This window comes from Cyclopterus lumpus, chromosome 5, assembly GCF_009769545.1.
Source record: "Cyclopterus lumpus isolate fCycLum1 chromosome 5, fCycLum1.pri, whole genome shotgun sequence".
NCBI classification, from domain to species: domain Eukaryota; kingdom Metazoa; phylum Chordata; class Actinopteri; order Perciformes; family Cyclopteridae; genus Cyclopterus; species Cyclopterus lumpus.
The window spans coordinates 5,601,784-5,627,422 of record NC_046970.1 but is presented as its reverse complement, the minus strand read 5'-3'; the positions used below and the strand labels follow the sequence as shown (position 1 = coordinate 5,627,422).

Sequence of the window (25,639 nt, the reverse complement as noted above, 5' to 3'; positions counted from 1 at the left end):
CCTCCCTCCATTGTCAAAAAAACCCGACCTGTCTGCAGTGCACCAAGCCATGCGGCGGCGGGATAAAGACGAGACTGGTGGTGTGTCAGCGTCCAAACGGCGAGCGCTTCAACGATTTGAGCTGCGAGATCCACGACAAGCCACCAGATCGCGAGCAGTGCAATACTCAGCCGTGCCCGTCTAGCCCCAACTGGAGCACGGACCCATGGAGCTCGGTACGCTCATAAAAAATACTCTATACCTTTTTTTTTTTTTTTTTCAAATACCTGTCGTCTTACAGGGGCTTTGACTTTGGTGCTTCTGCCCTGGAGAAATGACCCTCCTGCTTCTTTACTTTTTACTTTTAACCTCCTCCACTTCCTGCTCCCTCTCTGGTGCCTGCGATTGGTCGACGTTTCCTCAAGACATTCGGAAAGCTCATTTCTGTTGCGCTTAAATGGCAAAGATTCGCACACATGCAATATGCCAAACAAATTACTGTCAAAATACTTCAGTGACAGCTGTGACCACAAGAACATTTTTGTCAGTCCTAGTTACCATAAACTGTTGTTGAGCCTTGTATTAGTATTTTAAAAATTCAGGATCACTTTGTATCACAATCAAAGATAGTTTTGTAAAATATTGTTTTTAAAGATAATTTATTAAGATCTTTTTTTCCTTTTTATCTTTTGTATATAGCATTAACTTTTAAAGGTGATTTATTTTGTGTCTTAGCTCTTTGTATTCGCACATTTAGCCAATCTTTGTTCATATGCAAATGCTGATGAATGTTTTTGTATATCAGGAATATACAGTACGATGCCTTGTTCTTTTATTATCCAAAGAATAGCCCATAATATCCAAATATGTGGTGCTACACAATGTAGTCTGTGTTCTGTTATGAACTGTAAAAGCACCACCTTACATAGGACTGTATTTGGGCTGTGTACTATATATACATCTTTGTACTATATACATCTTTGAAATGGCTATTGTATCAAGAATTCAATTTGTCTCAAGGCACATGTGTTTTTTTTAGAGAAGTTACTAATCTTATTTAGACACTTTATTTTACAGTTTATGTATTTACCCCACGCGATGAAACAAACAGTGGTGTGGCCCTAAAACGACATTATAACGCATGAATATGGTGACTCAAAAGTTCCTGAAACGTCCAGAATCGGTAGTAATCACCAGCAAACAGCAGCTGTACTAGCACTGTAAAATAAAATGTCTCACTGAGTTTGTGGTAATTAGTACTAATAGCCATTGTATTCCAGTTTGGCAGAGGGTTTTGACCCACGTCTCCTTAGTGTGGCCAAAACAATAGGTTTAAAGCTCTCTGCTCCAAAGGTGCTTGATATGAGTGTATTTATATTGTGTTAGTTCATGTTTTCTTTGTACAGTAAGTACTTGGAGTTGCTGAATATGCTATGCTCAACAATACCTCATTTGGAACAGACCACGACTCAACTAGCCATCAAACTAACCTACACTACAGCAGTGCTTTGGCCAAACAAGGGAGATATCAAATATCAAATATCGGAAAACCAACCATCATATTTGTGGTCGGTTAGGTGTTCATCGTGGCACATTGCTTTTTTTTTTTTTTTTATATATATATGCTGCTTTTTCTGTACTTTTTATTTCTTTCCATGAGCAGTCAGTGGAATGATTAAAGTGTATCACAGATCTGATGAAACAATGTCGAACGGTTCGAACGTCAACCCGCTCGACCCTTTTGAAGGAAGCGAGCTGTTATACCATGTTGTACTTTGAACACGCGACACCTGTGACCACAGGGGAAGTTCACAGTGTTTTGTATCCAGCGCTCCCACTCGGAGCCAACCTAATGTGTCTACCTCAGTCTCTGTTATGATTGCCCTACTGCCGTATCTTTCTCTCCCATTGCACTGGAGGGAGTTTGGCTGGCTAAGATTAGGCATGAGTTGTTGCGACTACCCGGTGCAGTTGATGGTCCTAAACACAGATCCAGGGTGTGTGTGTGTGTGTCGTCTCCCACCTTGTAACACTTCACCTTGTGGACAGTGAAAACTGATCAAGAATCTGTGGTTAGGGGCAACTTGTGCCTGCAGCCCACCCAGTTGACTCCTAATGGTCATAAATGTCTGTACTGACATCACACCTTATTTTAAGGGCCTGTTAACACAGCAGTGAGTACCTTTTTTTTCTTCCTTTACTACACATAATCTACTAATGAGAACTATGGCTTGTAATGGCTCCCATGTGTGTGATTGTCAGGCGGCGTAACATCGAGTCGAGGTTGAAACAGTGAAAGTAGACGAGGTGCAAACGCATCCCGTCGTTGCTCTTCACTTTTATCTTTCTGCCGCAGCAGTTTGACTCCTTGTGGTCATATCGCAGTACAGATCAAACACCATATCAACAGGCTCTTGAAATAAGCATATTGTATATTGTATCTCTTATTCACAAATGGCAGTATTAGTTTGTGTTTCAAGAAGATTTCTGTATATTTATGTAATTACTTGTATTTATTGTTACTTCATATAATGTTATGTCAATATTTAATTTTTTTTATGGATTTGTTGGATTTCTGTTCATTTCCAGAAAAGGTTACGATTAAAGTGAAATAGAGGTACTATCAAAGGCTTTTTTCATTCTTATTTTAACAATATATTTTGATAACGCGTTAGATTACGGCGATTATTCCCAATTTACAGTGTAATTGTTACAATTACAGTAGGTTCACTGGAACGAGATATGAAATGATTAACTATTAAGAGCTACCATGTGACCTACTGAGCAACAAACATGGACGTTTGGGGGAAGATGGAAGTTCTGAAGCATTTTATCAATCTGCTGTGATTTATTTAAGTATGACCTGAGAGCACAAACTACACATTTGGGTCATTTCACAAGCTTCAATGTCAACACGTCTTTTCTTACAGTAAACTAACTTTAAAACAATTTACTTGTGTCCAAAACTAAGCGGCCCGAATAACAATACCACAATGTTGTCCTTTTATAAGTTCCCAGCTTGTTAGCTCTTTATTTGCCTTAACTTTACATCTTGTTCACTTGTAATTTGCGCCGTAAATTTGGAACAATTATGCTGCGTGTTTGCGGGCCGTAATCTAAAGCGCCATCAACATTTGTTTCCCACGCTGTGAGCAGGTCACTGCAAACAAAAGAGAAGAAATTAAAAAATAACTTGCAACTCACTGGTTGCTTACACAGACTGGTTGTCCAGATAATTTTTTTTAAAAGTACCAACCACTAACAACGTGCATCACGCCGATAGCGTCGCTGCCGAGTCTTATAGTGGAGAATTGAACTCCAGATGAACAACTCCTGCTTGACGGTAATTACAGTGTGTTTGTGGATAAGAAGGTGTCCTATGTCATTTTGTGTTTCACCTTAAAAAAGATTCAAAAAGAAGGCAAACAGTCTATCAGGCAGCCCTCCCTGCCCGTCTATGCAACGGGGTGTTTTTCCCGAATGAAAACGCACAAATCACTGAGCAATATCCTTGTTATTCTAAGTGGTCAGGGCCTCTGCTGACCTCTTTACCGTCTGTGTCAGGAGTTCAAAGCCCTTTCCATCAAGGTAAAGCTCCGTCCAACGTGTGTGACAGTGCCTTAGTTTACCTCCCGTTTCATCCACTGTGTTCAGTCACTCTTAATGCCGACCCCGGGCCTTTTTCCTGGGACGCCTGGTGACGCGTGCTTCGCTGTGAAGTTGCCAGCCCCCCTTGGCCCCTCTGTCAGGCCCCTCTACTCTGGCCTAATGCAAGTTGATGACAGTGTACCAATATGGGGGCCCGGGACAGTGGCTCAAATGAGGGGAGCCGTCAGCAAGACAATGCAGCGGTGAATTGGTGGGTCATGGGGTCATGTTTGATCTGGGGAGGGGCCCCTTCCCGGTTCATCCCACCAGCACAGACTTCTTGGAAACCGCTTTGATCCCAGGGGGTGGGAGGTAGGGGACAACAAAACAGAGCTGAATGGGATTCCCAAACACTATGCTGACATTGATAAGTTGTTCATTTAGGGGGCGTTTCTTTCACGGCGCTTCGCTTGTATGGATTCTTATATCTAAATAGGCATGATTTAAAATATATATATATATATATATAATAATGATCAGCCTTTGAACTCTGTTTGGAAGGCAGGTCAAACTGATCTGACAGTTGATAGTCGTAGCATGATGGGGAATGCACTTATATATCACGGACAAAGCGCTGGGTTCAGTTGATTCATCACTTTGGCATGAGGACAGGAGGAGTCAGGGATCGGACTACCAGCCCTGTGATAAATGGACCACCTGCCCCACCTCCTGCAAATAAAACTGGTGCAAATAAAATGGTTTATATAGTGTATTTATTGTGTGGTGAAGCAGGAAATGTGGATGTATGTGTGAGCGGAAACATTTGTATCAGGGATCGGCTCTTGATAGTTACAGTTACCCGGAGCATTTGTGGGCTAAGTTAATGGACACTGCACATGGATGGGAGGGAGGGGGGGGGGGATTAATGTACTGATACACATGGTGTTTTAATTTGACCCCTTTGTTCTGATTTTAAAGGAATTCTGAGGGCATTTCAGCACATTACAACAGCAGGAAAGCCCTCGTAAAAAAAAAAGTATATAAACCTTTGTGGGAAGGACTTGTTTGAACATAAGAGTCTGGAAGACTGCCTCAGATTGTAAATGCTTCCCTTTAATGACTTGAACCTTTACTGGGAAGCTTGGTTTCTCCTCTGATGACCCACTTACTCTCCACGGTTCATCTTACGCAAATGTGTGGCCTGATATTGTGTTCATGCCAGGCCATAACATTAGCAACTATTGATAATCAAACTGTTAGTGACTTGTTAGATCAATCATGAAGTCTTCTGCTCGTGTGCTATGATTCATCACCGGAAGTGCTGTTCCAAAGGCGCACAACCAACACAATCAATGTCATTTTATGTCAAATTGAGTCACAACAATATCCACAAACATTTCACACAGTTGATTTGACTCCTTTTCTTTATTTCTTGGCATAAAAAACAAACTGTATCATAATTGTTTTCCTTTTTTTAAAATGTATTGACATCACACATTCCAAGTCAAATTGTGATGCGAGGGTTGCCCATGTTTGAAAAGGGGAATAATCACTTTATTCGCTCCCCCTTTCGTGTGCCTTCCTCCCCCCCCACACTCCCCCTGAATGAGGTGAGAGGTCGCAGCATGTTCCCGTCTCACTCGCTGGTCCGGACAGCACCGCACGCTGCGCCGCATACTCGTTCAACTCTGAGCCTGTCGCTTCCCATCCATCCTGGCATGCAACGCCCCCTGTGACTATCCGAGCACAGTCCAGCCCTTCTCCACTCCCTCTTGTAAAGTTACTGTGTGTGTGTGTGTGTGTGTGTGTGTGTGTGGGGCTGCCTGTCACACCGAGTTAAACTCCCAGTAACTCGGTGAACCCGGAGGTGAAACAAACCTCTGCCGGGATGATTGTGCACGCGTTGCCATTGGACTAGTTAACCACGTGGAACTGGGTCTCATATCACTTTTTTCTTTTTTTAAAGGGATTTTCCCGATTAATAAATACTTGGCTTGTTTTTATTCATAGCTGTGCAATCATCTGCTTTTTATCAGCCATCCAACCAATGATGTGCATTATGAATCCCAATGACGCGATTTGACTTTAATAATGCCGACTAAAAAAAAGAATCTGAATTTCATTGCTTTGGAGTGTGCTGCCCCCTTTGCACTTTGTAACACAAAACATACCTTTTGATTTCAATTTTCACTCGTTCTTTCCTTCTGGCATCTTGCAGTGCTCCGCCTCCTGTGGAAGAGGGTTCAAGTCGCGTAAGGTGGGCTGTGCGACCGGGTCAGGCCGCCTTGTCCCAGATGAAAACTGCCAACATCTGTCCCCCAAACCCAGCAAGCAGAGGAGCTGCAGAGGTGGCCGATGTCCCAAGTGGAAGACCGGCAACTGGGGAGAGGTTAGGACTCTTCGACCCCTCTATAAAACACTCCTCTACCATTCCTGTTCTCACGCCGCCACACATGCAATCTCTCTTTCCTCTTTAATGCTCACCAGCTTGCTGCAGATGTGTGAAAACATCTGCAGCAAGCCTGACCTTGTTTGTGCAGCATGCCAGGCCACTAACGAAGGCAGGATGCTTTTACACATCACATGGTGGTTTGCAGCACAGGCCCGGGGAGGCTGCTAACAGGGGTTTTGCGGTAGCGTATGCTGGAACTCCACAGTACCGTAAGTGTGACAGCAGCAGGGATGTGCACTCCTCTCCTTGATCTAAGCTTAACTGATGTCAAGTCAAGCCAATGTCAATCTGCCCTTCTCATCTCTATATTTTCTCTTCATGCTAACCCTTTTATCGTCCCTCTAACTGTTGCTCTTTCCCCCCGCGGATCGCTTTTCAGATCGCTTCTTTCTCTCCTTCACTTTTTCCCTTCGATTTTCTGCATCCCCAATGGGAACCACATGTTAGTCTTTCCTTTGAATGCCCTACTAAACATGCCAGACACGCTCACAACGTGCACCTGGGCTGCTGGAGAGAGCGTCTGGTGCCTGTTCGCTTTCTCTCTCTTTTTTTTCTCCTCATGTCCTCTTTTCCTGAACTCACGCCACTGGCCAAGAGGCCACATCTGAGCTCCACACGTCAGAGAGGATGTGCGTCGGCTCTAAACAGCTGTGGAGCAGGACACATGCCAGGAGAGATTAATACTCCACGCAGGCTCCAAGTAAAGCATGGTTACCCATGATGCAGCAGGCTGCCTAGTGGTTCAACTGCTGCATCGGCATGGCACATAATACACAGTGGAATATGTATAGTTGTGGCACATATGATTGGACATGTGAATATGTCTGTATTTATACAGATTAGTGGGGTGATGTTTATCACAACAAAATATGACTGTTGAAATGCATAGCAACTCAAACGTTGTGTCAGTCATACTCTTTGTGATGTCGTAGCCCCCCATACCCCCCAAAGAAGAACCTTCTCTTCAAAGCTACACAAGTTATCAATTATTGTGTATATGTGATGCCATTCATCAGCTTCACAATAACATCTGTTGAAAAGAGAAAAGATAGTTACTGTTCACTGTTACCTCCAAATGCATGAAAACTAAGGAAATTGGATGCTTATGCCATATGGTTTTCTAGGTTAATGGAATATGTGGAAAACAAAGCAGATTGCCATTCTTTGTGGTTGTTCTGTAGAAATGTACTATAGCTGAAGAAGAATGGCTCTCATTTAAAACTGTTTCACAAAAACATCCACTCCCTAGGTTCCAACTGGAATTTCTTCACATTTCTGTAAACAAAAAACAAACAAAAAAGCATCAGTTAATATAAAGCATATATCTTAAATATGAACATGGAGGTGATGTTGCAGCTATTTAATGATCACATATCATTTCCCTGCGTGTAATGCATTGTGTCGTTCAAATACGAGTTGGAATGCCAACTGTCTCATTCTTTGGTGAGAAAATAAGACGCAGATCCTTTTACATCTTTAATAGACATTTAATTCAGTATTGGCCATATCTAGAACAGAATGTGCATCATTACTTGAGGAGTCCTACAAAAAAACAAAACAAACAAAAAAAGGTGAAGGAACACAAGGTGACAATGAACACAAATTGATAGCCACCATAACTTCAAATATATTCCCGTACATAAATATCCCATAGGTGGCAAACACATGAGAAATAACCTTCTATTAATTAGGGCAGCTCACGAGACTCGATGGATATCGCGATAGTCAAACTATAAGTTGCTTATTTGATATAAAACAATACACTCCCACTGAGCAGTAACGGTTGATAATAATTAAGATTAAAAGTACTCATCTGTCCTGCTTCCAGTGTTCAGCATCGTGTGGCGACGGCATCCAGCAACGGGAGGTGCTCTGCCCGCTCGGAGACCTCCGGAGCCCGCAGGAGACCGGCTGCTCCCGGCGCTCTCGACCGGTGTCCAGCCAGAGCTGTCGGGTCGCCGACTGCCCCTCCCGGTACCGGTGGAGAGAAGGGGACTGGAAGACGGTAAGAAGAGCATGGCGACCTGTGCGCTGGAGAAAGTATAGTCCCCCCCCCCCCCCCAGTGCTCAGGCACGTCTCAAGAGCGAGTCGTCGCTGCTTCAGTGAGGAGGCACCGCTGTAGGGGAGGCCAGAAGGGAGGAAGGGAGGAGGAGAGGAGGCGAGGAGCTGCTGCATGGCCCTTATGAAAATCAGATGATCCGGTGGCTCGGTGTAAAATTGTTGATTGCTGACTTAATGTTGATGGGCTAGTTCTCTTTTTTAGATGAAGTTAAAAAGTGTGAAAAGTGAATGTACCATGGAAAGTAAATGCACACGTGCTATCACGAACTCCACCTCAGAGAACCTGCTTAGTCAGCATCTTATTGTGAGTGATGGACACACACTACATTCAATTTCATATATATATATATATATATATATATATATATATATATATATATATATATATATATATATATATATATATATATATTTTTTTTTTTCGTCTGTGCAGGACTCAGGATTTAGCTATAAGTGATGACAGTTTTGAGGTTGTTTGATTATGTTTCTGGGCCATTTTCAATTAAATCTACTCAAACCCCACCCAAACAGTCCCAGTGAAGCAGAATAGCTGGATTTGAACTCTCATTAATAGTACCTCAATATTTTTCCCTGCCAATTGTTGATTACATGATTTATTCAGTCAAGACAATTTTAAGCTATTAAGAAATTAAGATAAAACCCACATTAACAGGGTCTTTATTTCAACTTATATTCGAGCATAATTGAATATTACTTTAGAAAAAAGTGTATAACATCGTTATATATCTTTCATCTGCTCTCAACTGAAGGTTAAAGAGTTGTGTTGCTTGATATAAGTTGCAGTCTAGGCTATAATTAATGAGCACACACCTGCTGATCAACACTTTATTCTCTATAGGCTTGAGGCCACATATCCTTGTTGAGAGTTGGGATGATTAGAACAGGCCGCTGCAGCAGGAGCTTCTTCTTGAATCTGGGTCACGGAGCAGCATGAAGTGTGTCCTCGGCTCTCTGTCTGGGTGTTCCAATTAACAGCTGGATGTAATTACAACACTTCACCTGGCACGGGATCTGCCTATATGTTTTATACACTTCATGCACTGTGGAGTCGATCCTTAGACTGTCCATAAGAACTGTTTGTCGTCACAGTGACGGACGTTTTAAAGCCTTGAGTTCAGCATTTTGGTCCTTGGCCTTTTGGCTTTTTGCAACCAGAAGTGACACGAAGGGGTTTGAAATGAGAACGACTGAACGCTGAATAAGATATTGAGGCGAAAAGGTTATGATTGCATTTTATGAACTGAAAGCACACTGTAAAAGGGTTAAGGTTGTAAGTCGAAAACAAGGACAACTCTCAGACTAGACACAGCTGTGATAGCGACCTGTCACTCACAAGGTAGCCACGCCCTAAAGCATACCCTGCTTTATCCTATTAATGGGACAATCATTTATTAAATGCAAATTGTGCTGTATTGAAGAAGACTTGAAACTAGAGATTGAGACCATAAACTCATGTTTGCAATGTTCACTGAGGGAATAAATCAAGAGAGTAGAGTCATAGACTTTTATAGAACCAGAGGAGTCGCCCCCTGGTGGTCAGATGTTGAGTCAATCTTCTCAAATGGCTTCTTTCTACAGACCTATCCTCCCTGGAATTCAATATTGTTGCTTATCGCTCTGTCTGCCGTCGATAAAACCAAAACATACTGAAACTCAGGCAGCCGCCATGCAGGCTGAGTGTTATCCGTGCATAGTACAGCAGCACAGCTCACAATAGCAGTTCCAGGTATTTCACTTGTTTGACAGTGTTGAAGATATAAAGAGTGATGAAGACCAGCTGGAGTCGGCTGCATCCGAGTGTTTCTGACGCATGTGGAAGCCTCTCTAAATGTTTCATTCTTAACTCGCGCCTCTTGCAGATTGAACGTTGTAATAGTTTAGTGACTACATGAACCTGGATGAAGTATAACACGCAAGCTCCAGGTGGTTCTATGGCTTTGAACTTGCAATCAAGTACACTTCATTTTAGGACACCACTGTCATAGCAACAGCGTTAAAATATATGTGTCCTCGGCTTCTCGCCGATGTTGATATAGGTCAACAGAGCGCTCTCATGGTGTGACATGTATTATTTAGTTCTCATGGAAACATGTGCCACGTGTTCTGCTCTCGTTAGTCACAGACACATTGGTCTAATTTGATTTGAGGTTTGCCTGTGATGAGAGAGACTGATAGGATTGGGTCAAACTCAGGTGTAGCGCACAAGTTTTATTTCTTTATTTCCGACTCTCTCATTAATTTGTCAGAAGCATTGACCATATTGTGATATTCGTCTCTTTTGGTGCTCTGACCTTTTCATCCGCCGAAAACTGTAAAGTTGTGAAATATCTTCTTAGCACTCGGCCGTGTCCTCGGCTCAGGTTCTTCTGCTCATCAGCGGCGCTGTGTTTTCCCTCCCAGCTGTTATCTACTGTTTTGACATCTTTCCGCTGTCGTGTGTGGTGAAGGCCCTGCTTCACAAGAACACAACGGTCTCAAACTGTTCCTCCTTGCCCCCCTTTTTGCAGCGATACCTCCATTGAGGGTTTTTGAGAGTCCCTACTTTAAATCCTTGTCGTTGCACACGCAGCTTCCCGTTTGTTGCTGGATAGATGTGCATACAGTAACTAGGTCCACTTTAATCAAACATTACATTTAAATTGACATTACATGTATATAAAGGAATGTCCCGATGCTTCTCCTGATACCACTCAGCATGGTTTGCCATTGCCGTAAAAGGCCAGTGTCTCCCTGTGTCCATCACAGTGCAGTGAGTCGTGTGGAGCGGGCCAACAACGACGGGCCTTGCAGTGCGTGGACCACAACCAGCAGGAGGTCCATGAGATGTACTGTGTGAACCAGATCAGACCTCCAGACGTGGAGAGCTGTAACATCCAGGCCTGTGAATTGATCTGGATCACCGGGGAATGGACTGAGGTGAGCAATGGCGTCGTCACCACCAAAAGCCTTTTTGAGACCTTAATTGTAAAAAGTCAGTCGTCTTTGATGAGGAAATACTCTTAAAAAAAAAAAAGACCATGCAGGAAAATCGTCATCTTCAAATTCTGCATTGTGGAAATGACAGAGATCACGCATGTTTCCTGTGTGGAGTACTGTTATTATTTCCGGTGATTTATTCTCTCCTCCAGTGCTCAGCCAGCTGTGGACTGGGCTACCGCCGGCGTCTGATCTCCTGCAGCGAGGTGCATGTGGAGAATGACAACTATGAGTATGGCCATCAGTCTTTGTCAAACTGCCCCGGGACCCCTCCTGAGAGCTACACGCCTTGTAATTTGGACCCGTGCCCGCCGCCGCAGGAGTGGAGGATTGGAATCTGGGGACCGGTGAGCGAGTCCATGGTTCTTAATGTTGTCCGGTCAGTGTGTTGTCAAAGCAGGTTTGTGGTCTTAGCTTCCTAAAATATAATGGAAATGGATGAAGTTGGGATTTATCTTTGATAGCCACAATAATGAATGCAAGTCAAACAGGTATGTTCGACTAATTATAATTATTTGCAGTTACATAGTTTATGTAGTTATATGTAGTGTAATAGTTTATAACAATTTAACTTTTTACAGTCAACTTCTAATATTCACAATGAATATGCAATCATTTTCATTTTAATGTCCGTAAATGTATACTCTAACATTGCTCAAACCTTTGATAGAAACTTGATTACAATCTTTAATTTCATAACGCGTTGTTTCATACATCCGCTGTCGTGCTTTTTCTTTCACATTACACACATTTTGCCCGACATTAAAAACATCGTACCTTTGACCTCAACCTGTGTCATAACCAAAAGGTTCACTATCTGTATTGAAATGACAAAAATGAACATGAACATACGTTTTAAACGGGGCCGCTTTAAAGATAATAACTGCTGAAATGACATAGTCATCCGCAAGTTCTATTTTCACGCTGTCGTGGTCCTCCTCCTCCTCCTCGTCAGTGTTCAGCGAGCTGTGGTGACGGCGTGATGGAGAGGACGGTGCAGTGTGTGTCTGCAGATGGTCGCCAAAGCAACGGGTGCTCTCGAGGCTTCATGCCCGAGGCCAGAGAGGTCTGCAGGACCCCGAGCTGTGAGTACTGCCAGGCTATCAGACCACCTGATGGTATCAGGCTTGTCTCTAATCCAGTCCTCTTGGTAATTTGGCCTTGAGTGAAATATTTATGGTTCCGAGGCGATCAGCGATGAGTTTTCTTTGATTTGATGCTGTGATTTACCCCCGTTTGACTTCACTTCTGAAATGTGCGTGTGCATGAAGTCTGACTTGCTGTTCTGCATTATTTACACCTGTTTGTTTCTACTTCTTTTGCGTCTCCAAGGCCGTTTGCCTTCGAGCTGTCACGACGTCCAGAGCATGAACGGCCCGCTCCCAGACAGCGAACACTTAGTCGATATTCAAGGGAAGGCACTCAAGGTACGATTACATGATATTAATGGCACAAAGGAGACAGAGACGGTTTTACTACTAGCTTAATGTACAAGGTTACAAAAGGATGCAGCATATTCACAACACACCGTGAAGAAGGAATTCTCTGACTGCTGTCAAAATGACTTGTCAGCATTGTAACGTCTTCTATTCTCCTCTTTTTCCTCATTTCTCCTCACCGACATTATTGTGTGTCCATTCCTAATGTGTACTTCTTCTCCTCTTTTCTCCTGTTTCTTTACCACCCCGCCACCGCCACCCCTCGGCTCACTACCTCTCCCCCTGGATGCCACCTCTCCTTTTCCTCCTCAGGTCTACTGTGCAGGAATGCAGACAGAGACTCCACAGGAGTACATCACCTTGACGACGGGAGAAGGGGAGAATTTTTCTGAGATCTTTGGCTTCAGGTAAACAGCTCACAGGATAACAATGGGAATAGTTTCATTACAAAATCCAGCTGACTCCTGTTTTTTTTTTTCTTTGGCCTGTAAATGAAGAAATTCCATGGAAGTGTTAAGTTGAGCTACGGTATTTTGTGTGTGTGTTTGTGTGCGTTTCCCAGACTCAATGACCCCACCCAGTGTCCAGCCAACGACTCCAGGAGAGAGGACTGTGACTGTCGGAGAGACTACAACGCCGCCGGCATCACCGCCTTCTCCAAAGTCCGCCTGGACCTCAGTAAGATGGACATCATCAGTGAGTGGCTCTCACACACACACACAAACACACACACACACACACACAGCATCCTGTGCCAGCGTTAACTCACCATTACTCTCAAATAAGGACTTCCTTTGCCATTTAATTACGTCCGTGCTCACGCGGGTTAATGGGCTCAAGATGTCACAATTACAAGGCTGCTCTAAGTAGATGAAATTATACTGATATTGCCATTAGGCTCGGCTGGATTTAGACCAGTTAAATGACACAAATCTCCATGAGAGATGTAAGCTCTCATTATAAAAAGTGAACCTGAGGTCCCTGACGCAATACTTGTCTCATCATACTAAATTAGCGTGTTGGTTTATCTTGTTCCTCAGCTACAGATTGGAGGTTTGCCGTCACCCTTGAGGGCAACAGTGTTCCATTCGCTACAGCCGGAGACTGCTACAGCGCCGCACGCTGTCCACAGGTGAGAACAGCAGCAGACTGTAGTTAGTCATAGTAGGTAGTTAGACAAATACCATTCTTGATTTCAAGTGTCCTCGTAAACCAATCCTTTGACTGAAATGCTTTGCAGTCCTTATTGGTGTTTTTCTTTCAGATTATGCCTCACATTTTGGAATGCGTTTCCATGAAAATGTCCCAGATTGTCTTTAATTGATAAACAATATATGTGTTCCTTTCCGTTGTCGTGTATTTTTTTTGACATTGCTGTGATACTTTTTCTTTCGGGATAACTCATATGTCATATTCTCTTTCTCTGTCTCTTCTCCCAGGGGCGGTTCAGGGTCAACCTCTCAGGAACAGGTTTTAAGGTGGCTGAGGACTCCTCGTGGATCTCCCAGGGCAACTATGCAGAGGCTGATGTACGAAAGTCACAGGTATTGGCAGGACGACTCCCAAAATTACAGCAAACCTCCAACTACGCGTCTTGAAGGGTTTGAGGACACTCTTTTAAAAATGTGATAGAAGGAGATCTCTTGTGTTATTCTTTCATGATGACATACTAATATATATATATATATATATATATATATATATATATATATATATATATGTATAAAGTCCTGGTCACCTGGCTTGTTGAAACAGTTTCATAGTAACATACATGGTTCTGTTACTCTGTTTATTTGACTCCCTCGTCCTCTCTGTTCTGTTGAGGCCCTACCGCCACTATTTGTCCACTCGGTATGTCCTCTTGGCTTCAGAGCTCTTAGTGGGCATGGTCCCAAGTGGATTCTGTATTCACAGCTCCACTTCTCCCCATGAACTCGCTGAGAAAGGACCCTTATTGAGCAGCTGCTCTCTCAAGTGCCCCCCACACACACCCCCGCCCTCCCCACTCCTCTATTGAAATGGAGCTCAAGAAGGAGAGAGAGTGCATTTTGGAGAGGCAGTCTCGATGCCAAAAAGTGTCCACAGTCTGATATATCCATCGTCAGCCGGCCCGCTGTGTGCACTATGGAGGCCGTTTAAATAAAGCCAGGTTGTGAGAGTGGGACGTGGAGAGCACTCCAGAGGAGATCAGTCAAACCACTCGCTGCACGCCGGGGCTTTCATGGCGTGGGATCGGGCTTTTGCCGTACTCGTCTGATGCAATTTCCTTTTGTGGTTTCTAGATGTTTTGCGCGAAGCAATGCTGCTGACAACCTGCCTGGTGGGCCTCAGTCCTTGTGTGCCTTTTTTTGAAGAGGGAAAGCTAAATTTAGACCCCGCTTTCACAGTGATGTTGTTGTTGTGTTTCACACTGACAGCTCAGATCAGTGCTTCAACAAAATGTTTATTCAAGCCAGGACAGACAAATGCAAGCAAACTGTGATCCTGACATTTTTTTCCACCATATGCATATACATATTTTGCACATGTTTTTCCTCATATTTATTCATCCCAGCAGAGCAGCAGTAGTGCACAGAGCTGATGTCATTCCTCTTGTGTCCACAGGATGGCAGCAGAGTGTCAGGAATGTGCGGCGGCTACTGCGGTAAATGCACACCGTCCTCTGGCTCCAGTCTGCCTGTCACAGCGGAGTAGTTCTAATACCAACAAACAGGTGCGGGGTGCATTTTTAATACGACAACAATACTCATACTATAATAAGAGACACAATCTGTGAGCCAAATAAAGGCAACACCAACAGAATCCAAAACACATGAGAGGAGCCTACTGTCACTCCCAAACAGATGAGGCCAGATGCACACAACTCCTCAACTACAGTGTATAGTATTTGTGTTATTAATGTTGTTATTGCTCATAAGGGGTGATCTACACCAGTAATGCTTGTAAAACAAAGGAATAAACCAGGCTTATATTTTCAGTCTTTTAAAAAAACCCACTTAAGTTATATTCATGAATACATCTGTAACTTATACGCTTAAAAAATGAATATCAAGTATTTCATATTACAGAACTGTAGTCTGCAATGAGTGTTAAATGTGTTTTTTTCTCAGCATCTCGTTCCATCCTCGGCATTCCTCTTCATACTCATTGTGACAAGACGTCCCTCCACTTTGGTGCTGCAGGTCAAGCTGACCTCTTTTACTCACGTGTGTGTATAATATTGTAAATTAATCTGTTGTAATTATTGTACATAGCAGGGTAGAAATGTCTTATTTATTGTACTCTCACCATTTATTTTTGTATTGTAATATAATTGTTTTTTGTTGTCAGAAGCAAACTCCACACAGTTGCTATTTATCCCATTTGTTTTTGCCAATATATGCCTTCCAATTTGGATATTTTAGTACTGACACTACTCCACAGTGCCTGTGGTACAGCCATGCATTTCTTTTTAGATGGATTCATTGTGTTGAAGTCTGTCGAGGTCTTTTTTTTAAAACCGTCATCGCTTCAGGGGATAAATAATTGTACACATGCACAATTGTCTAGTGCAACTGGAGCCGGTTGTGGAAAGTTATCATATAGCTCTTTTTAGATCCAGTTTCATAGCACGTAACACTGAGCAGTTCCTTGAGAGGACTTCTTGGTTTAATGAATTCTCCCAGTCTGATGTTACCAGTAGGTTCAGCGATCCTTCCATCTCAAAGATGTGGGCAATTGTTGCAGAAAATTCATCCACTCAGTGGGCTGCTGCCCTCTGTGGCCGTCTCACTCACCTGCATACTTCTCATCCAGGTACTCTTGAGGTATCATAGTCATATCATATCAAAAATTCAGGTATTATGGACCATTGACTGTGTTCAGGCTTCCCCATCTGACTCCCTCCAGCTGTTTATTGCAGCTGTAAGTCTCAGTCCAGCTGGACCGGAAAGAGGAAAGTGCAATAAACTGCAACACAAAGCCAGGTGGTGCTGCCATGTTGTGCACACTCGTATTGATTCTGTAGTTGTACAGAATGTGAAAAGGCACTCGGGGAGGCAAGTCAATTAAATCTCCCTTAATTTAGTCTAAAGTATAAAGTGAAACCGTTTTGTCAGCGTCAACATCAACGTCATTCTACATTAATACTTTTGGCTGAGCTGAAAGTAAAATAGGCTGGAACCCATTTGCAGTCGGGTGTGAATAACTGTGAGGCAGTTGAAGGGTATAATAATAATAATAATAATAATAACAACAACAACAACGTATGTTCATAGAATGAAGTGTGTGTGTATATGTCAAGAAAAGAGTTTTGTGTGGCGGTGGAGAGCTTCGGGGGAGGAGGTGACCCATACACAAACACACCGGAACACACTACCGGTTCCAGGAGCCGTGGAGATTACGTTGCCAGACATCAGAGGGAAGCACATTCCTCTGTGATGGTGCGTATCGTTCAGGTAGCGTGCAGCGACCGGGGAGAGCCATTAGCCTTTAGCTTCCGCGGAGCAGACAGGTTATCTTATCTGGAGGAACTTGAAAGAAAGACTTCACCTCGGGCCAATCAAATTCCAGTAGCCACTCCGGGGATGTAATGCACCGGTCTGGCCCTGGAGACACCTCTCAAAGTGCGGGGCCTGTATATATAGCAGTGTAATGTACAATAGCCCACAGGCCACCGCAGCGTGATGTCTGTCCAGATGCTGCCTGTAAAACATTCCTCCCTCCGTCTTTGTTTTCTACCAGTCGGTCCAAACTGTTGTTACCGACGGGCTCCTGTTTGGAGCATGTTGTTGTTGTGACAATATCAGGGTACTTTTTGCGTGTATATGTTTGTTTTTGCATCTCTTTAGCCAGGTTTATGCCGTTGTATTTCTTCAGAAACGTTAAATGGCAGGAGAAATTCAGACAACTGTAGAAGAAAATAAGAAAGGAAACTTCTTTTCTTGGAGCCTCAACTGTGTGTATGGTCGATATGCAGGGTGCATACTTTATGTACAACTGATTAAGAAGCCATAAATGATGCTATTTCAGTGCCTTACTGTACGTGATAATGTGCACACTTCAGCCAAAGGGAAGTTCAGTGTTAATCTGCCTCTATACATGGAATTATTTCTAAAGACACAGCGAAGTAAACATTTTGTGTCTTGCTGTGAATGTCAGAATCAAGTTCAGTCCATAGAGGCCTCAGGTGTCATAAATGAAGGGATTATTATGATATTTAATTGTATTTATCGTACTTTTTGCATTTGCCACGTGTTTATCAAGTATCTGAAAATGTATATCAATCAAGTCCGACAAAGTAAAGTATCATTATAAATGCTTTATTTTATATGCAAATATTTATTTTACTTTATCTTTATGTGAATGTACACCGGCTTTGACCGTGAATGACTATGAATTACCATCCAGTATTGCCATAAACTGAACCGTCTGGCAACACGTTTCCTGTTTTTTTTTTTTCCCCAATACAATTTATTTGTCATAGCTGCATAAATTGTACGAGCAGGGTTTGGTGCCGCCATATGAAAAGCATGATTTATGTATGAGAACAGATAAGCAATGATAAGAAGGAAATAAAATGCCCCATACATAACACACCTGCCTGTCTGCTTCTCACACTAATATATTGTTTTTACTCCACTTTGTCCTTGAACCTTCATCCAACTACATTGGATGTAAACATCCTGATATTCAGATTAATGCGTGGATCATAAAACCCTCGCTCCATTGTGCTTCTGCTCCATTATATGATTACACATAACTGTCTGGCTTGTGACCTGACACGTGGACCTGTTTTATGGATCTAACCTGGCCCTCTGTCTGCATGCACGGCAGTGAATTAACAGGCCACCCACCAGACGTCAACACAGGTCTTTCCAGATGATCATAATTCATTGCTGAGCAGATTTCAGAATACAAAAAATGCAAACAGGGAATGATCTTTTCCTTCCACCCCTCATAAGACCTCTGTAAATGCAGCCGTTTTGCTCCCCCCGTCTGGTCCAGTAGCTTATGGTGGCTTATGTGAGAAAACTTTAGGGAGATGTTAAAAAATCAGTCAGTTCACTGGCGTTATGTTCTTCTTGTGCTTATACTAGTTTTAGTAAGTACCAGGAGCCCATAACTGTCAGTTGTCACCTAGTGCAGCTTTATGTGTAACATAATGGTTTGAGTGAATATAACTTCATAAACATTTTAGGTGGCGAATAAAATCCTACAATTGACTGCGGGGCAGAATTAATAGGAATATTTAATTGTCTCTGGTAGACTCATTTACACACGCTGAACCATAGTTTGGAAGATATATTCATGTTTTCGGTCCCTGGTAAAGATACTGATGCTGCCTCAGAGGGTTGAGTGAGTGCACTGTGTCACAAGCGCCTCATAATCATAATCACGCAGAAAAGGGCACGTCAAATAGCGTTAGATGCAACTTTAACCTGTGTTTCAACTCCTCGCGTGTGCTTGTGTGAGTTTGTGTGGGTTGTCCGGGGTTTCCTTCTCCATGGCGACCTCACAGGGGCGTGTTCTGTTTGACAGGCTGGGCAGGCGGTTCAAAGCAGAAACACAGAAACAGCTCATATCATATTTTTATATCTGAAAATACATACACTCCTTCACCAAAGGAAACAAAAAAGAGGACCGTCTTATCTCATTATTCTGATTTATGAAATCAGGTTCTCATCATTTTAAGCCAGTTTTGTCTCAATTAGAAGATATTTTTTTATGAGATAGTAAATCCTAATTAGCAGTTAAGGCCTCTATCTTTTGATTTAATGCATTGAGTATTCCATGAGATTCAAATCTTTATAGCCTTTATTTCCTTTTGTACACAGTTGAGTTTGAAATATTTGAACACATGTACAAATGTATATTTTAACAAATAATATCCACACAGTGGACTCCAGAGTGGACTCCACTCCTAAAGCTGCAGATTAGTGATCAGATCCATTGTTTTATGGGAGCACTGCTTCACCTCAGCGTGCTTGTTGGTGATCTTCACCGGCCTGCAGTTCTTCCTCTGCTCCTCTGGCTCCATTACAGTGATCTGCAGCTAAATGGCACCAACCACTGCCATTGTTTTACCTCCACTCGGGAGGAAACAGGAGAGGGTGAGTTATGCAGGAAAAGGTCACGTAATCCATTTTGGCTGACTGCTTTTAACGGTGCAAGAGGTTGCTGTCGTCTCTAAATGTTGGGTATGAGGAAGTGTGTCTGGAGGTGTGTATCTTTAGGATACACACCAGAGACTGAGACAGGGGGAAAAGGGCTGATGATGATGATGATGATGATGATGCATACGTATGATGAATACCATAAACACACACAAAGACTCGTATAAACTGCTGCCTGCCTGTGTATGTCCATATGTACTCCGATGAGTACAGTGTGCAGTCACAGTACGAGTCTCCCAGACCTTCCCACAGGGATTAGAGCAGCGACCTAAGCAGCTGTAGGCTCCAGGCTGCTCGAGACGTTCCCAACACTTGTAAAACGTCACGTCTGCCACCTCGCAAGCAGCCGCTCACTGAAGCCGAATTAGCCTTGATAGACTTCTGCAGGTCTAAAGTTCACCGGCAAGATATTTGAGATAATGCGGGGTAAAAATGCACGGCATCAGAAATCCCAGATTATGAAGGCCTTTGCTTTCCACAATGACAGCAGGAAAAAAATACTAATAAAAAAGCCTAATATCCGCCATACGCTGACACTCACTCCGTCCTGGTGACTGTACAACCAAAAAAGGAGAGTTTGCTCCGAATAGCATGCAATCTGTTTTTGATTCTGCCAACAGTGTTTAGGCTCTTAATTTAAGACTTAATCTGAGGGGAGTTTTAAAGTCATGAGTCCCCAGGGTCGGCTCCCTCTACCATCATTATCATCATCATTCCTCAAAGTAATCTAGGACGGCTTTGAACTGAGGCTCAGTACTACAGTAAGCCTCGGGCGCACATGCACACACTGAAAATGTGGATGCCGATAAAGTGTGTGTTTATCTGAATGAAGAATGGCTGCACTTGTCTTCCCTCTCTGTTTCTATCTCACTGTCATCACTGTACTCTAGACTGCTGATGCGTGACAAGGATGTGTCCTTACTTTATCCACCAGAGTCTCAGGGTTGCCTGTCCGTCATTTTAACGCAGCAACACCTGCCGCTCCCTTTCTGTGTTTCTTGCTCCAAAAAATGGGAAAGAAGATGAAAGAGCAAGAAAGAGGGCAGCGCTTTCCTTTTGCTTTTGACGGATTGACATATATAAGCATTTGCATCTGCTACCACTTCTAATACTAATAATACGTCCTCTCTCATACGACGAGAGTCAATCAAAGACAGACATTATGTTAGAACGTATTCATATTAAAGAACCACATACATGTGTTGCATTCAAATCAGGGACTTTTCTTCTCTCAGTGAGTGCAATTTTGAGCACTAGTTAGTAGTGTTGGTTTCAAAGCAGCTCTAATCAATATGTTCATGTAAACAATGCACCACATGATTACTTACATGTGAAGCAGTGAATGCTTACTTTGCACTGGATGTGTAAATGGGAAACTCACAAGGCAATAATATGTCAATGTTCACTTCTGTCTTTGCAAAATAAATAAAAGGTATTAAAATAAACACTTTTATATATCGGGGACAACAGAATAGTCTTTCCTCCTGTTCCCACTCATAATTTAGAGACAATAATGCCAATACTCTCCTGTACCTATACCCTCTGAGCATCTCCTAATTCGCAGTTGTTCATTCCTAACCTCCATTCATCTCACAAGAAGCGTCTGTGAGACCAACGTTCATTTCTTCCCGTTGGTCTGACAGGGCTGACTGTCTCCAGCAAGTGCAAACTATTCATCACCAGAGGAAAGGCTTCAGCCTCAGTGTGAGAGTGCTCTGACTGCATTCTTCCAGCAAGATGCGATGAAAGTAAATGATCATTTCTAGACACATATGTTGCTCAAGGCTCTTCTCTATTATGCAGCTCTGTCAGCCTCTCTAAAGTTTAGGTATGCACAACACAGTGGGGTGGTGTGTGTGTGTGTGTGTGTGTGGGGGGGGGGGGGGGGGGTGGGGGGGGGGGGGTGGTGGATGCCATGAACAGCTGTGGGTGGATGTCTTTCTATTGGACACACTACCTCACTACCTCTTCTTTTTAAATGGAGTGGCACTAAGATTGCATGAATGAAAAATATGCCGATAGAAAAATTCTGATGATGTGTGTGTGTGTGTGTGTGTGTGTGTGTGTGTGTGTGTGTGTGTGTGTGTGTGTCTAGCTACTGAAAGGAACTACAGAACATACACCAATGCCATAAGCATACTATAGAAAAAAATATAATACAAAAGAAATGAAACAGTGAATGGATGAGTCAAGGTTGCATTAGGTTACACTGTGACTCATCTTTTATAACTGAACCTGTTGGCATAATGAAATGTGCCTCGTTGCCGTGGAACTCATAATGAATAATAAGAAACTGGTGATATGAAAACAAGGCGTTTGAAAACATAAAACATGTCTTTGCTCAAAGATTACAGGGTCTGCTGTTTGCCTTGAGATCTTCTGAGGCTGGACGTCAGCACTCGCCCACACTGGCATTTACCACCTGCATCACTGGTGTTGTACAAAATGTAATTATAGTGTGTTGGCTCTCGTCCTCTATTGGCTGTGAGGAAACAGGGTGGAGCTGCAATCCGGAACAGCTCCATTCGTTAATGAAGGAGGTGAATTGGAGAGCCCCGCAGGCTGGGCTCGGTGCGTCGGGAACAGTCGCGAGCTGTGCGCTGCTCTCTGGGTTCCTCGGTGCGCCATTTGTTCAGACTGCACCTCCACTGACCTGCGATCAGCCTGTCATGTTCAGTCGCGCCTATAAAAGGAGAGATTCCGGCAGATCGGTAGGTCGGCGAAACAAAGTTCGAGGTTTGGTGGTAGCCATTGGCGAATGGTACTTTAATTATGAATACATTTAACAAAAAAAAAACCGTTTTGTTTGTTGTAAAGTTGTTCGTGTTTTCTGCTTCGTCCTGTTGCTAACGGCATACATTACATCTGTTATGAAAGTCTCATTAACAACACGATGATAAAGAAGATATGTTGTCCCTCTTTCAACCAGTGGCTTGTGATGTTGAATATAGGAATATGTAATGTAACATATTTTTATGTAACTGATGAGGAGCCAACATGTGTTGTTGTTGTCGGTGTAACTGTAATTAATAACTTATAACTTAAAAAAACGAGTTAGGTTATAACATAATACTGTTTCTTGTGGTGCGTTGAAAACAGTTTTGTAGGGATGCTGCAGGTGAAGTAACTCGTATAAATACTCCCCATTTAGCCCATGGCCGTCTGACATTTAGAGCCACAGGCAGCGTTGTTGTCTAAATGGATAAAGAAAGAGCCAATCATCATCCTCTGCTCCTGTTCCCCCACAGCTGATCCCTGCAGATGAGCAGCAGAGAGGACAGCCCTGCATCACCTGTGGAGAACAGTGTCCGGGCTTCGCCCTACACAAATGGAGGTAACGCCACCGATTCCCTGAACGCGTGCGTACACATCACATCGATGGCCACACAGTCGGCTTCCTATCCGCTGTGCACACGCTTCCATGCAGAAGACGGGGGTGCATTTGATATCAAACCACTCTGGCGGACTGATGTGAATTCGTAGTCAGCTGAGGCGTTCGTCGATACATTAGTACACAATGAGAATGATTTGCTGCCATGTAATAGTAACCCAGCTGTTAAAGCCGCCAGCTATTTAACAAAGCAACCGTTGGTAAACAAACAACAACTCAAGGGTTTCTCCTTTTTAAGTAGTCGCAAGAGGAGCCCTTTCAGATCTCCGGTACTCTCAATAGAATCAGCCATCCATACTATTGTGAAGAAGCCATTGTCCCCGCGTGCTCTAAGATAATAGTTTTTACTGTAGAGGCCATTCATGCAGCAGAGAGGATTCAAGCCCGCTGTCTCCTGCAGTCGCTCTGTCCCAACTACAATGTCTCATTCTGTGAGAACAACGGGAAGCCGTAATAAGAAGTGATCCTGCTGTGACATGCAGGTGGTTTGGGGTCAGTGTGTAAAAGAGTGTGACCAATGGTCGCAACTCCTTCTGAGGAATGTAGTACAAGTAGCATCACGTACGTCGAGCTGCACATTGTTAGTTTCTCAGCTGATTCTGATCAACACCAATCACTCAGTAACAGAGTCCCTCTGTGAGCAGTGTTGACCTTACAGAGATGCTCTGAGCGTGGTGTCTCGTGCTGTTTAGTGGAATCAGTTTCCATCATAAGGCACATTATGTGCTGATTACAAATCCTACTTTGAGATTGTGGGACACAATAAGCTGCTTGACTTGCTCCACTGGGGATTACTTTGGGGCGGAGAGGTCCACAATTGTTAGATCAACAAAACTGAACAAAATACAATAGTTTAATTCAGTTGTAACTTGACTTAAACCGGCTTCATTCTGTAGCACGCCATGATTATTCCTAATATCAGCTCTCCTCGTAAACACATATGGCATAGAACGACAGTATTTTGGCAAAAGAAAGGTCAACCAAGTTGGAGCCAGCTAATTTAAAGTTTACATGGCAGTCGTGAATTCTTAAGGCAGTTTCTCTCTTACTAGCAATCCACAATAGAATGGGAGGGTCTGAATCATAAAGACCATCCTGCCTCCATTGCTGTAAAGTAAACGATCACAGGGGCAACAGCGGGCCCAGGAATGCAGCCCTTTAATTTGCCTGTCTTTGCACTCTCACAATAAAAAAGTACAGTTTTTTCCCCTCCGACAGACTGGAGTGAAACACAGACTAAAAGGTTTTATAGCTCCAACAAGGCTTTGTTCCTGCATAGAAGAATTTCCTGTTTTTTCTCTCAAGGATAAATAAATCTGTTTTCATGCTAATTTCGGGAAGATATGGTTCTGTAGCAATGTGTTTTGGAATGTGGTGGACTTAAAGCGACCCTGAGGTCGGAGATGGGGAGAAGAAGGAGACAGGTGTGCATGTACCGGGGTCCTCTGGTCATGTACCATACAAGAGGTATTATGACTGTTGAGAGAGTTTATTTTTGATGTGGGTTTAGTTTGTCTGGGCCGTAAGAACAGCCTCTAAGAGCTGCTAGCATGTCTGGAGACCCATCGTCTTGTTATATAATGAAGTCTGATGAAAAACTGTCATGCAGGGCTTGAAACTCAACTTTTAGCTGGCTACACCCCCAATTTACCAACATTCACATTACAATTAAACAGAATAATGGTCCTGGTCCATTTTAAAGAATGGCCTACAAACAACTTGTGTCAACTAACCACAGGTTATGTCCATATAGTGTGGACATGAGCTAGTCAAAATGTCTTTAATTTTGAACGGTTTCTAGAGTATTAGTGTAGAAGTATTTCACAAAAATAATTGAAAAATAATGGCACCCCTTAGATTGATCCAAGGACCCCTTGGGCTCTCCCGACCCAGAGGTTGGGAACCTTGTGTTTTAATTCTTGTAATTCATGCATGTTGTTGTTTATCGAGCTCACACAGAATGGATTTTAAATGACCCTGTCCTAACGTTGGCCACACACGTTCAACACGTGTTTTTCTCTGAACTCACTGAAATATTGATGATTCTCTAAATATTCAATAGATAAACATATGGTACAAGCACTGTTTTTCTCTCTCTCTCTTCTATTTATTCTGCGTCCTCCTCTCTGTATAAGATGTTCCCACTGAGCTAAACTCCTGGGGGGGTTCAGCCTGGTCCTTTTATAGTAAGTTGACTGAGTGTGTTGAGGCATTCAGAGTCCAGAGACAACCCAGTCTAGTGTTGGCTATTTAAAATCACCCAGGCCTACCAAAACACTAGTGTCAGGAATTCGCTGTCGCTGTTATTTGACTCAAGTGTGAATGTTTAAACACAGTGGCCCGTGTCTGCAAACAGTGGCTGACAAGTGTGACGTGAGTTTTCTATAGAGCTGCAGCTGGTTTTCAAGAACAGAACCGAGCAAGTTCACAGTCGACGGCTCTGGATGTCTCTCGACGTGTGTGTGTGTGTGTGTGTGTGTGTGTGTGTGTGTGTGTGTGTGTGTGGAGGCGCAACATCGAAAAGACTCAGGACGACGGTCTTCTACCAGCATCCCTTGAGATCTCTCTGGATGAGGT

The 25,639-nt window shown here is 43.1% G+C and overlaps 2 protein-coding genes across 2 annotated transcripts in view; both read left to right on the top strand.

The window, feature by feature from the left end:
• The window catches only part of LOC117730784 (A disintegrin and metalloproteinase with thrombospondin motifs 9-like), a 38,544-nt gene extending 23,333 nt beyond the window's left edge, over window positions 1-15,211 (top strand). Inside the window, 12 exon segments of the mRNA XM_034532770.1 lie at window positions 39-215; window positions 5,786-5,956; window positions 7,848-8,024; window positions 10,848-11,018; window positions 11,231-11,425; window positions 12,034-12,163; window positions 12,411-12,505; window positions 12,830-12,924; window positions 13,080-13,213; window positions 13,558-13,649; window positions 13,957-14,061; window positions 15,122-15,211. Coding sequence (XP_034388661.1) covers window positions 39-215; window positions 5,786-5,956; window positions 7,848-8,024; window positions 10,848-11,018; window positions 11,231-11,425; window positions 12,034-12,163; window positions 12,411-12,505; window positions 12,830-12,924; window positions 13,080-13,213; window positions 13,558-13,649; window positions 13,957-14,061; window positions 15,122-15,211 — 1,632 coding nt within the window.
• Window positions 15,212-22,340: 7,129 nt separating this feature from the next.
• prickle2b (prickle homolog 2b) overlaps window positions 22,341-25,639 on the top strand; it is an 80,064-nt gene continuing 76,765 nt past the window's right edge. Inside the window, exons 1-2 of the mRNA XM_034533091.1 lie at window positions 22,341-22,382; window positions 22,920-23,005. Coding sequence (XP_034388982.1) covers window positions 22,341-22,382; window positions 22,920-23,005 — 128 coding nt within the window. The remainder of the gene's footprint in view (window positions 22,383-22,919; window positions 23,006-25,639) is intronic.